Here is a 12,790-nt window from a genome sequence, read left to right on the forward strand (position 1 = left end):
CAAATTACACTCTGTTAACCTGCTATTTTTATAACTAGGATTTCTGGGAATAAATGCACTGTACTGCCCCTGCTGAACTAACAGCTGGTGGTAGATGAGAACTCAAAGATGAAGGCCAGAGTATGAAATGTAGTGCTCCAAACAAATTATTATTAGTATTGTGCTGTAAGGCAGGGTCCATCTTCATACCAGAGATTCTGACAGCAAATTTTTTTTATCCCAGTCATCTTTTTTTTTTTTTTTAATTAATTATAACATGTTAACATGCTGCTGTTTATGGAGAAAGGTACTAATTTCCTTGTTCCAGAAACACATGGATACAATGGACTTGAGCACTGTTGGCAAGATCCAAGAGTATCTGCAAAGTGGTATTTCAGTAGAATGTATAAATCTAAACAGCATTAAGCTCACTTTCCATATGAAATACTTGGCTAATCAGAGAAAATAATGCAAGAGTATCACAGAATCTTAAACATCCTTGCATGTTATATGTCTGAATTCATCACATATCATTTGGAAATACTTGGCAATTTCAGGACTGGAAAGAATGTATTTTAATTTTGATGAAAGAAATGCTCATCACAGTCAGCAGTGACAATTGGCTTGTTGGCAGATTCTGCATCATCGTTTAAGCACGCTCATTGCAAGACAGTGAGACTTTTTGTTCATCATCTTGTACTTAAACATTGTCCATCCCCCAATAACAATGTTTCCTTTTGTTAGGACTGTGACACTTCTTATAATTGTGTTGTTGAAGAAAATGCATTGGGCAGCTTTGGATGTGAATGTAAACTCTGCCACCAGAATTTCTTAAGGTATTCAGAAGTGGTTGGAGAGTCAATCCTTGCAAAATTTACAATTTTTGAAGTCTAATACACGCTATCTAAAATGTTTGAAGATTGGGCATGTATAGCAAAAACAATGAACTATTTCACAGAGCAGCTGAAATATTTTAATTCAGCTCTGCAGTGCTTTCCAAGAAAGTCAATGTACTGCAGCATAAAAACTGGCCTGTAACACTCTTCCAGAGGGGGGATTACAGCTAATAGTCTTTGTCTGGTTTTCATTTATTTGCATTTTAAAGGATTTAAATTAATTTAAATTAACAATTAATTAATTTTAATTTTAATAAACTTTTTGCTAGATTGGTGGTGGGTTGGAATGTTTATATCTTGGCAGTAGGTGCCAATTTTCCCTTGAGATGTGCCTGCTTATTGGTTTAACCTATCTCCCCTCTACTAGCAGCAGCAGGCTGTCACAACTAGATGGAAGCAGCTTTTTCTGGAACAAACTGGTTTGAAGAAGTTGCCAATTTTGCAGCACCAGTAGTGGCTTAGTGAGAAGCAAGAGGAAAGCAGTAATTATTTTAAAAATTGATTCAGACATTATTTCACAAGATACTGAGTCTCAAATGAAGTTTTCTAAGTGTTTGTTCTTAACTGGGAAACATGACCTGTGTAAGTATAACCTGCTTATCCTCAAACCCATGCATTTTAATGAAAAGGCTTGCAAGTATTAATGGTATCTATAGAAAGAGCAAGAGGAGAAAAGAATCTGTAGCTCACAGTAAAAACACCCTAATTTTCTGTGTAGTTGTGTTAAAAATCTTATAGCTGGTGCTGCCTTCAATCTCTGACATACCTTTTATTAGTTTTAATTAGCATGTCCATGTTTTAAACATTTTAACTGGATGTGTAACTTGCTGATAATATTTTTTTGTTCTGAAATCTGTATGGTTAGAATTTCAAGCAAAACATCTGTAAAACTGGGAAAGATTGCTGCACAAAACCCTAATTATTTATTCTGTAATGACTATGTCGTTGCAGGTAAAATTGCCAGTTGCTTCTGAGCACTCTATTTAATAAAGAGAGCTCTCTTTCAGAAAACTAGTGGGTTTTTTGACTGATTTAATCTGAAGAAAGGGAACTATTAAATCCTCCTTTTTTTAGTAAAGCACTTTGCATCTACTAACAAAAATACCCTCTTGGATCTACAAATGATCATCCAGTGGCTTTATTAAATTGGCTCTGAAACGTGTTTGCAACAGTGAAGACGCAAATGAGTCAAAATTGGGGCAAAGCAGAGCAGTCTCCTCCTATTGTCTTGGGATGCTTCAGTGGTCTTGAATGCACTCCCAGGAAATTGAGTTTGGAGTTGGAAATAATAGTGTATAACCTATAAATCCATTCCACTGAATGGCACGAGATGCCCTTGTGGATGCAGCATGTAACTTGTGAAGAAGACTAAGAATGGGCCGTGATTTTTCCTACCTAAAATGCAGTTTAGCATTCCTTGAAAGAGGTGCACGTGTTATGAGCATGTAGACAGTGAGGGGAAACACTCTCCTCTCCTGGCACAGCCCCATTGAATCAATATTGCAGTCCCTAATCCAGCTCAGTGCATGGCAGCACAAATCTTTGTTCTCACAGGATAGAAGTGAGAGAGCAAGGGAGCCAGCATTGCTACTTTAGTTAGCATTGTGGTGTCCTGGCCTGGTTCACGCAGAATCTGAATGTGACATTCCACAACTGCTTGGTTTTTGTAAGAATGCTGCTCAGAAAGGTGGAGGTCGTCTCTTTTACTCCTACTTAAGAGCCACAAGGGCTTGATCCAGCTCCTTTTACAGCTGAAAAAACAATTCTCCTGATGCTAAGATCCAGCTATTGAGATGTGCCTCTGCCCAAATTAGGGGTCAAACAAGATCATACACTGACGTGCATAATACAGATTTTATTTAACATGGAATGTCAGGGAGAGAAAGGTAGAAAGAAATGGAAAAGAGAGCAGAAAGAGAGATCAGGTAGAAGATAATCACTACCTATAGATCCAGTGGTGTCTTTTTGATCCATCTTCAGCCTGGGCTTCTCTTGCTAGTGGTATTCTCCAGGTCTTTTCACTATTCATACATATTAGCAAAGAAACAAATTACTGCTCATTGGCTACACAGTGCTACTATTCTATTGGTTGGTTAATTGATTCCCGTGCTTCTAATGCTGATTAGTCCTTGTACTCTTTCTCTTTGTTTGAGTTGGTGGTCGACCTCCCCCTGCTGGAATTACATTTTACCAAGCCCAAGCTGATTTCAGCACAGTTGCTGAGCTGGCTTTCCTTGTGGCCCATAAATTCTGCAGTTGTGTGACAAATTCTTCTCCCCCAGCTTTGTTAGCCTCCCCCTAGATCTCAGATAACACTCAGACAACAGCACCCCTTTATCTTATCTCAGGTTCCTGCTGTGGTGGCTTATCTTACAGTCCAAGTTTCAGCTATTTTCAGGCGGCCTCAGTGGTTGGTAGTGGTCACAGATTTCAGCTTTTCCAGAACTTGGGGTGATCTTTCTTTGGCCAGTGATCTGCATACCAGCAGTTGCTTCTTTACACACATTTGCCCAGTGGGAATTTTTGTTGGGATGCATTACCCAGAATGAGCTAGCCAGGTCTCACCTCTGCCAGGCCTGGAGATATCACTGTCCTGTCACTCTGTTCTGTGCTTATCTCATGGCAAAGTCAACCCGGGGCTGTGACAATGTTTGAGACAGGCAACTGTGTTAACTCCTTCCACCTGGAACAAAGGAGCAGATAAAAATGTGGGATCTGCTCACTCGCCATCCTCACAATTATAATGATGATGGTTATGAAACTCCTCCCAATTTAAGTCATATGTTTTCACCTTCTTGTGTTTGCTCCATTAAAGAGAAATAAGAATCTTATAGAATTATTTTGACTAATAGAAACCCTGATACTTGAGGTTTTTTGGTTAAATTCACCATCCTGAGGTTGGCTAAATCTGGGTTAAAACTGATTTGTGTAGCAGTCATCAACTCAGGATTATAACAAAAGCCAGTTTACCCTCACACAGTGGCAGAGGAAACCCCTGACATAAGGCTAGACAGCATAAGGAATTCTAGAAAAGAAAATTCATGAAGACTTTGGGAGTTTTAGGCAATTTTTCCTTTTTTCCCACCATTTTCCCATGTCACACTAGAAATTCTAAATGATTTCTTGAATAGGTAGTAGGCAATATTCTGTTGGTGAAAAGGCATGTGAAATATTTGGTTTGTCTTGATATGCTTCCTAATTTCTTGCCTCCTCTTCCTTGTCTTCCACATTTTCAACTCAAGCTGACTTACAAACCCTGGTTAATGCTGCTGATCTTGTTCAGTGGCTCCAGGTTTAATCTTCAGTGGTGGTGTTGTCCTCTTCCCATCCTTGTGCTGCTTGTCATGTTGCTTCACTGTAGTCAGTAGTGCATTTGGGCAGTGAAGCAGTAAATGTAAAGCTTGGGAGAGCAGGAGAAATAAATCCATGCCTGAATTGGTTTGCCAGTCTCATTCTATGTCTATACCCATCTCCCAAACACATGCAAAGACCAACTCAAGACACCTGTGTTGACCTTGATAAAAGGAACAGAACATCATGATGCCTGACTTGTCCAAGTAAGGGAACAATGTGCTTTAAAGAAGTAGATTAAATAATAAATAAGTAGGCACACAGGATGCTCCATGTGGCTGGAACCAGTGGATAAACAGATAATGAGGAATACAGTGGGTTTTGTGGTAGCTACATAAGAAGAGGCAACAGTGAATTGTTGAATTCCTAAATTGAATTCTCAAGAGAAATTCTAGGAAAGGTCACCTGTAACTCTGGGGGCTCTCAGGGAATACAATCACCAGAGACCCCTTCACAGGTGTTTTGTAGGAACACAAAAGGACTACTCTTACTAAGAGGTAGATGCATGCAAATTAGTTCTAGAAAAAGTGATGTATTAGCCAGGAAGCACACTGTAATCAATATTTATGATCATAATGGAATAAATACATTTTTTGTAAAGTTTTGTGACACCTCAGAGTAGAGGAAATAACCTCTGTGCGTCCAGTGTGCTGCACTAAAGAATGCCTGCTTTTTAGTACTTTAAATTGTGTTAAAAAGTTTCCTCCCTAGCTTATTTTGCTATCAACCCGGAGCACTGTGCTTTGTCAGGATCAAGAATGAAAAGGGAGAGGGTGGTTTGTAATTGGTGGTGTTGAAAAATGTAAAAAATAGTCTTTTTTTGGAAAGTGTGTAGCTTGAGTATTAGGAGATGTATTCACTCTTGACTGTAAATTGATTTGCTTAATTACAGGAGAAATTCAGTACTTGCAGTTCTGCTAGCTATGTGACTTACCAGAACTGAATTTCTCAATTATCTTTGCAGATGATGATATAAAAAGTGTTACAAAAGTTGTAGCCAAAAAATGGAATTTGTATATCAAAGGAAACTGCACAAATGTGTATTGAAATGCAGACTGGTAAAATGGCACTTGGAGTAAAATCAGGCTCAACATCATAGCTGTTCAGATGAAAGTGAAATGCCTTCAGAAATCAAGTGAAAAACTGCTTGCTGATTTTCCAGAATAAGAATTGCTTTAGTAAAATGGGTGGACTTTTATTACAGCACTGCTTTATACTGAGTTGCCAGTTAAATCTTGAGCATCTGTTGGAAGAATCTTATGAAAAAGTTACCTAAATCTTGTATGAAGCAATTAGAGTAAGGAATTAAGTTCTTCTGCAGAAAGTGAAATATTTAATAGTTTCTGTACTTTTTACATTTTATTGCAAAAATGAAACAGAAACTGCTTTAAGCCCACGCTGGTCTAGTTAAATATGCAAGTGGTGATTTATATACTGGTGTTGAATTCATTGGGTTAAACAGATCTTTTTTAAGGCCCTAAATCTATGTTTCCTCACAAATGGGAGCTGAAGGTCTAGAATCTGTGTCAGTGTACATTGCATGACTCTTCTACCGTAGGCTTTTTGCATGTGACTTCCATGTCCTAAGTGATTATTTCAGCCTAACTTGGTTTCAATTGCTTCCTTTTTTGGTTGTAATGACTACAGTAATTTTCTTCAAGCAAGATATCAGTGCCTAGCATTTAGAGATTTTTCTTGGATGTTAAAAACAAGCCTCAGTGCTAATAGGACATTTTTATTTTCTGCAGCTAGAAAAGTTTCTGCTTAAAAATCTTTTCCATTTCTACCTAGTCTACTCACAGCTCAACCCCAAGTTTTGAACTTTACTTTAACCTTTCCATTCTGTTGAAAAGACTAATTGTTTAACCCTTTGTCTTACTGGTTCTCAGCTTTCTTCAACCCAGAGCCTAACTATGTTTCTATCTTAGAATTGTACCCCATTGTGTCTTGCAGAGGAGAGGAGGGAGAGAGCCCTGCTTATTTATTCCTAAGTTTTTATTACTTTCCCTTTCTTAATGTGAATGTAGTAATGATATTAATACAGGTCAATTCTTCCTCTCTACGAGTCACCTCATTAAATTTGAATGTCCTGCATTTGTGTTCTCATGTGACATGGATCAAGGTCAGTCACGTCACACTGCTGGCATGTTTGTGTGTGTGTGTGTGTAATACCACTCAGTGTCCCTTATTAATATTCCACACTAATAAGTGTTTACTTTAATCCATTCTACAGCAACAAATTGTCAACGGGAATATGTTCCCTTTATAGTAAAATAATTATTTCTTTATTAGATTAAGGCAAATTCCTTATGGCATTGAAGGAAGAAAGTGTTTGACCTTGGGTGGTAGAATATGTCAACAAGTAAACATTACTTCAGTGATAAAAGAGAATTTTATTTTTCTTACACCTTATTGACAGGAAAGTAGTATAACATCTTTTCAAAATTATTTATATTTGCAAGTTGTCTTTAAAATTATTTAATATATCTTAGTTTGTGCAAGCATAATCAGATTTTCTTTTTTCCCCCCAGTCGGTGTTATCCGCTGTCCAATTTGTGGTCAGGAATGTGCAGAGAGACACATCATAGATAACTTTTTTGTGAAGGATACCACAGAGGTTCCCAGTAGCACAGTAGAGAAATCAAATCAGGTAAGTGCATTAACATGTAATCAAGTTAACACCTTTTGGACATGTGTGCATATCCTTGGCTTCTTGCTCTGTGGCCTTTTTGCTCTTCATATGCAGACAGAACTTCAACTACTTTGACATCACATGGGGTAGCTACTCTAGAAAATCAGTTAAAATGTATGAAAATGCATGTAAAGAAGGTGGTTATGTTACCCTATACTATTTTTAATTGTTGATATAAACTTGCATCTTAATAGCAAAAGATAAAAGTAAGGAGTAGGCATTAGAATGGGAAATTCTGTACTTTGGACAGGGTACCTGAAGCACTCTTTGAAGCAAAGATTTGAATAACCCTACACCAGGAGGTCTAAATGGACTTTATCACATTACTGAGAAAACATGGTGTTAAATAGCTGGAGTCCTGTTGCCAAGGAAGAGGCTCAAAATGCTAATTGGGGAGATTGGTATATTGTAGGGGTTTCTTGTTTGTTTTCCTTAGGTAGGCTGCCTCTTCTTCCTTGTACAGTCAAGTAATAGCCATCTCATAACAGTTGCTTATCTGAAAGAACAGTAATATTGGGGGCTCTTTCAGGAGGCAAACACTAGCTAGTGTGGAAGCAATACCAAACAAATAGTCACATCTGTGTAGGATCACATTTGAACAATCTCTGTTAGCAAAACAGAGATTGCTGCATGTCTTCATTTTTAGCTAGTAAGGGAGTATCTTATGCATCTCTTTACTCAAGGACATTTTATTAAACTCCAGGAAGTTACTGTAAATAATCCAGCCTCTTTGTATGTTGCTGCATTCTTCACAAGAATAGTAGAGTAAGGTTGCTGTATCAGTGTGGCTTGCATTCCAACTCATGCCCTAATATTTGGATGGTGGTCTCCTTTTATTTTGAAAATGCCTCTTTTTCACTTTCCCAGTTTATGGGGGACTGTATCATTGGCTCTTGAGCTATTTGCTTCAGGAGCAGTGTCTTAGAGGTCCTTTGTTGTGCCTTCTGCTCCTTTCAAGGCTTAGCTGGAATTTGTGCTTGTGTGGGAACAGCCACATCTCTTGGGAGCAGATGGCAGGAGCCAGTCAGGTTTGTGGTTCCAGCTCACTGCCTATTGAAGGAATAAGTGGTGTCATCATCTCTGAGGAACAGAACTTGTGTCTTGCAGGCCATTAAACTGTTCAGATTTTAAGGAATTTTGAAATTGGATTTCTGAGAAATTATAGACCTTACCAGAAACTGAGCTGTGAGTTGCTGGAAGTACAAGCTGTGTTCTTGCAATGTAGGACTGTTTGAACTTGGCTTTTTTTTTTGATTTGGCAAGGGGAAATGTTTAGTTTTTGTTTGTCCCCTGGGAATTGCAGGATAATATCTGAGTTTTGCAGATGGGTGTGAGATTTACATAGTCTCTCAATACTGTACCAGTAAGATTGATGAGTAGTCCCTGTTGAAAATTTGACCATAACTTTTATAGTGACTTTGAAATTAGGAAGAGAAGCAAGATAGCAAATAATTTTATGCAGAAGCAGTCCTAAATGTTTGGGGTTTTTTTGAGAGGTGGGAGTGTCCCATAGCCTCTGCTTAGTTATATAACAAGTCCTTGAAGATACTGCTTTGGGGAGTGGTGATAGAAATGGATTTTTCTTTTCCCTTGGGAGTAGTAACCAATTTTTTGAAGTCTCTGATGACCCCCTCTTTCCCCTCACAATATTTTTTTTGCTTCCTGCGAAAGTAAAGTGGAAAATTCCATTCACTGAGTGGTGTGAGCATTTGTCAGGGAGGTTCTTGAAAGCATTTGTGTTTCCTTCAGATCCTTTCTAGACTTTGCTCTTACTCTTCCATTCCATATTTGTTTCTCCCTCTCCCTGACACAAAGCAGCAGGTTTGCACTTTGAAAGCAAGTCTGTTCTGCAGCTAAGGTCCTTGGCTGAACTCAGCACACTTTCTTTAGCAGTTGAAGGCAGACCAGCAGACTTTGCTGAACCAGCAGAATAGGACATTCATGTGCTTTTTTGCTGACTTGTTTCTAAAAAAATGGAGCTAGATGTTTTGTTAGATGCCTGCTAACTGAGTGTGGAACTTACCTCTTGGAAATGAATGATGTGCAGTTTTCCTTATTTGAATAGATTTAGTTTGGTATGATAATGAAACTTTTTTTACATTCATTTGTACCTTGACATAAGAAAAAACCTACACTGTTCTGTAAATGTCTCTGTTGTGGAACAGCAAAGTTAAATCAATGATAGTTAAACTGATTAGTGTACTGTCCAGGGGGGAATATTATGAGGTTTAAGGATGATACAGCCTTCTAATCAGCCTGTCTTGTTTAACCTTTAAAGGAGCAAAGAGAAATGCAAGAAAATTTGCCATTAGCATAGGCAACAGATCAGAGAAATTAAAGCAGAAAAGATACTGACACTTGCAGGAAATACTGCATCAGAGGTGATCCAAATTCTATGCACAACTCTGGCTATTGTATAGGATTTTTTCTACTGAGATAGTTGTTTTGTCTTAAGTACTTTTGCAGCTTTATTTGAATGAGTAAGAAATTAGAATGGGAAGCAAGGCAAGGGTTTTGTGCAAGTATTGTTGTGGTTTAGAACCACTGGTCTGTATCTATGATTAGCCTTTTATGTGTGTTGGTAGGAAGGACTGTTTTATTTCGTTCCAAAAGAGACTGCAAAAGACCTTTTGCAAATGAAATGTTTGATTGTTTCAGATTCAAAATAGTACTAATGCTACAGCAGTTTTTAGCATGCTGAATTAAAACTGCAGGAGTGAATGGCATGTCATGGAGCCTGGCATTGTGGGAAGAGAGAAATAAGTGGAACCCATGAAAGTTCTGTCCATCAATCTATAACCATGTTTATCTTACCTGAGCCTGATTTGGGCCATTCAGTACACTACTGGCACAGCTGTGCTTCCTAGCAGTTTCTGCTGAAAACTTCAGGAGCACAAGAAGTGAGCATGAGGAAAAACTAGAACTTGAATTCCCTAGTACATGTTCCACAAGAGCTTTCCTGGGTAGCATTAAAGGTTTTGTGCTGGCTATTAGCACCACAGGAAATGCAGTAATTGTGTAGGTTGTGGGCAGCTAGTAAATACTTTGAAAGAGCAGGTGCTTTATAATTTTTTTTTCACATTGTGATTTATTGATAGACTTGGCAAAATTATCAGCTTCTGAAGAGAAATTTGAAAAAAAAAATTTATACTTCATTCATAAGAGTGAGCAGAAAGGGACTTCAGACCTAAGAGATGTTGCTGAAGCAAGTGCTAGATTTGAATCAGACTAAAGGGTGGACAAGTGAGGGAAATTCAGGGACTTCAGCAGAGGAACATGGTGTATGCAAAGCCATGAAAATAAAAATGAGAAATGTGAGATTGATGCAAGAGAGAGGACCTTAGTGATAATATGGGAGTTGGTGCAGCATATTGAGCCTCTAGAGCATTTTAGTCTAGGTTCTAATTCTCATAGCTCCTGTGTCCAAAACAGAATGTGTGTAAAAATATTTTTGATGGTAAGATTAACATTTTGTATCTTTACCAGTTACTGACCTGCCAGTTTAAAATATTGTACTAGGAAAGAACAGCTGAGTTTTATGTGAGATGTTGAGAATTGTGATAAATGGATATGATTTGTGCTAACTAAATTGTAACTATGTCAATATTTTCGAAAATAATTGTTATAAAATAATAAAGGAAAAGTATATGTGATTAATGTTACAAAGCAGATGGGCCCCTTTGGCTGATGTGAAAAACAGGATACAGGATATAGTATTGAGATAAGCAAGATCCCAAAACAGAAAAAGCCTTGGGATGAGCAAAGCTGGGACAATTCCAGGTATGGAATCTTAAATTGTGGTTTTAATCTGTCAAATAATAAGGCTTATTTGGAATATAATGCTTACTTATATAACACGGAGCTTAGTGTGCATGTGCAGCCTGCCAGGTTATTCGGAGGGCAGCGGGGAAGATGGTGAGCCTTCCTCTGGAAAGACCACCAACAAGCCAGGAGACCCCCTAGCAACAATGGAGCATGTGCTGTGCAGTGCAGTGATGTAGAGTTCAAGAATTGAAAATAGGAGCAGATTTATGGAAAATTATTGATGGATATGTATTAGCATACAGTATAGAAGTGTAGTTTGGATTCCTTTGTTTCCCATGTGAGGCAGGGTGAGAAGCCCTCCCTGTACCCCAATTGGTTTTGCTTATGCTTTATATGAACCTTAATCATACCACATTTTTTATATGATTGATCATAATTTCATGTACTTGCTTGTATTCATTTATATAAAATTTCTGTTCAATTAAAACTGTTGCTAGATTCAATTTTGTTGTTTATTTATTAGACATATAGAACTTCATTCATACCAGGAATGTAGTAACAAGGAATCAGCTTAGATCTGATACTAGATCAAGATACTAGGAAAGCAAGTCTGACTGTCAGAGGTGATTAATAGGGAGAATTTAGAACAATAAGTTTCTTTAAGTTTGTATGGTGCCAGAGGAACCACTGTGTGTTTTTATTATGCTTGAACAGTTAATAAAAGCTGGACCTGTGACCAAAACATCTCTGAAAGCCAGTGGTTTATGGAGGTGGGTGATAGGCTCAGGAAGAGTCACAATATGCTCATGTATGCTTTGAAATGATGTGGATATCGATGGGAAGGTGGGGTAAGAAGGATTTCATGCATTTTGAGCTGTCAGTACATGGGTCATATTGGGAATTACTTATAGTCTCTTCAGTGATTTTTTTATGTGCCAGGAGATAGTTATGTCACTATTGGCATCAGTGAGTTTTGGATCCAGTGGGGGAAAGCATTGCATCTCATTTACATTGGTGAAGTTTGGAGTTCACTGAATATTCATCTGGACTACTTTGCACTCTTCCTTTGAAACCTTTGCTTGATTATTTAATCTCTTTAATACTCAGAGTGTGTTTAATTGGAAGAGTGGTTACTTATTACAGGAGCTGAGAAAACAGGTCTATTACCTCAACTCTTGCAAGTAAATGTGTTTTTTCTGCCATAAAAGCTTGTGTATTTTCTTAAAATAGTACTTAACCTGCAACATGCTGAGTAATTTCTGCTTTCATTAAATTTGACTGAAGGCTGAATGAACACTTCCTGGGGTTATAAATACTAGAACTTGTAACTGAATTAAATGTAATTACAAGGAAAACTCATTAAAAATAAATGTCTGTCTGACCAGAATAAAGGCTTCTAGGTTAACTGGGAGAGTTTTCTTTGAAATCACTGAAACACTGCTTGTGTGAGTCACAAAAATGAGTTTTAGATTTTGTAAGTGCATAACAAATATTTGCAGTAATGATACTTTCATGTGTTTTAGCTGTATGGCTTAATGTAATAACTAGGAATTCTAGCACAATCCAACCTATATCTGAAAATGCATATTTCAAATCAGGAGTGGATAGGAGCAAATCTGATGCTACCCAGAAGGCATTGCTGTTTTGACAGCCTGAGTTATGTTGTCTATGGAAAGCTTTAAAAATCTGTCTCCTGTCCACTTGGTGGATTTGAAGTGTGTAAAGGTGGGATATATATTTTTGATACTACAAAGGAGGAGTTTGGATTTTTTTGGCACCACCTGATGATTGGTTGTTGAATCACAATTTTCATCTCATTCCACATACAGCAGGTCAAAGGAGTTAAAAAAACTCAACTAAAAAAGAAAATAGATGAAGCGCTTGGAATCTAGGGAGAATTAATAACTTCAAACATTCTTTGAACTTACCTAAATGTCCTGGCATGTTCATCTGCCTGATTTTGCTAAAGGTGATGTGGAAAAGGTGTTGCAGGGAATTTGGTTGGTTGGTTTTGCTTTTAATTTGGTTTCTGCCTCTTTCTCTCTTTCTTTCTCTCTTTCTTTCTCTCTTTCTTTCTCTCTTTCTTTCTCTCTTTCTTTCTCTCTTT

The 12,790-nt window shown here is 37.7% G+C and overlaps 1 protein-coding gene across 1 annotated transcript in view; it reads left to right on the forward strand.

Moving 5' to 3' along the window:
• Nucleotides 1-12,790, forward strand: part of TRIM24 (tripartite motif containing 24) — a 53,792-nt gene that overhangs the window by 13,927 nt on the left and 27,075 nt on the right. The window contains exon 2 of the mRNA XM_054281955.1: nucleotides 6,758-6,876. Coding sequence (XP_054137930.1) covers nucleotides 6,758-6,876 — 119 coding nt within the window. The remainder of the gene's footprint in view (nucleotides 1-6,757; nucleotides 6,877-12,790) is intronic.

Source organism: Melozone crissalis, unplaced genomic scaffold (assembly GCF_028551555.1).
Source record: "Melozone crissalis strain CALT ecotype California unplaced genomic scaffold, PUWL_Pcris_2 ptg000033l_1, whole genome shotgun sequence".
Taxonomy (NCBI): domain Eukaryota; kingdom Metazoa; phylum Chordata; class Aves; order Passeriformes; family Passerellidae; genus Melozone; species Melozone crissalis.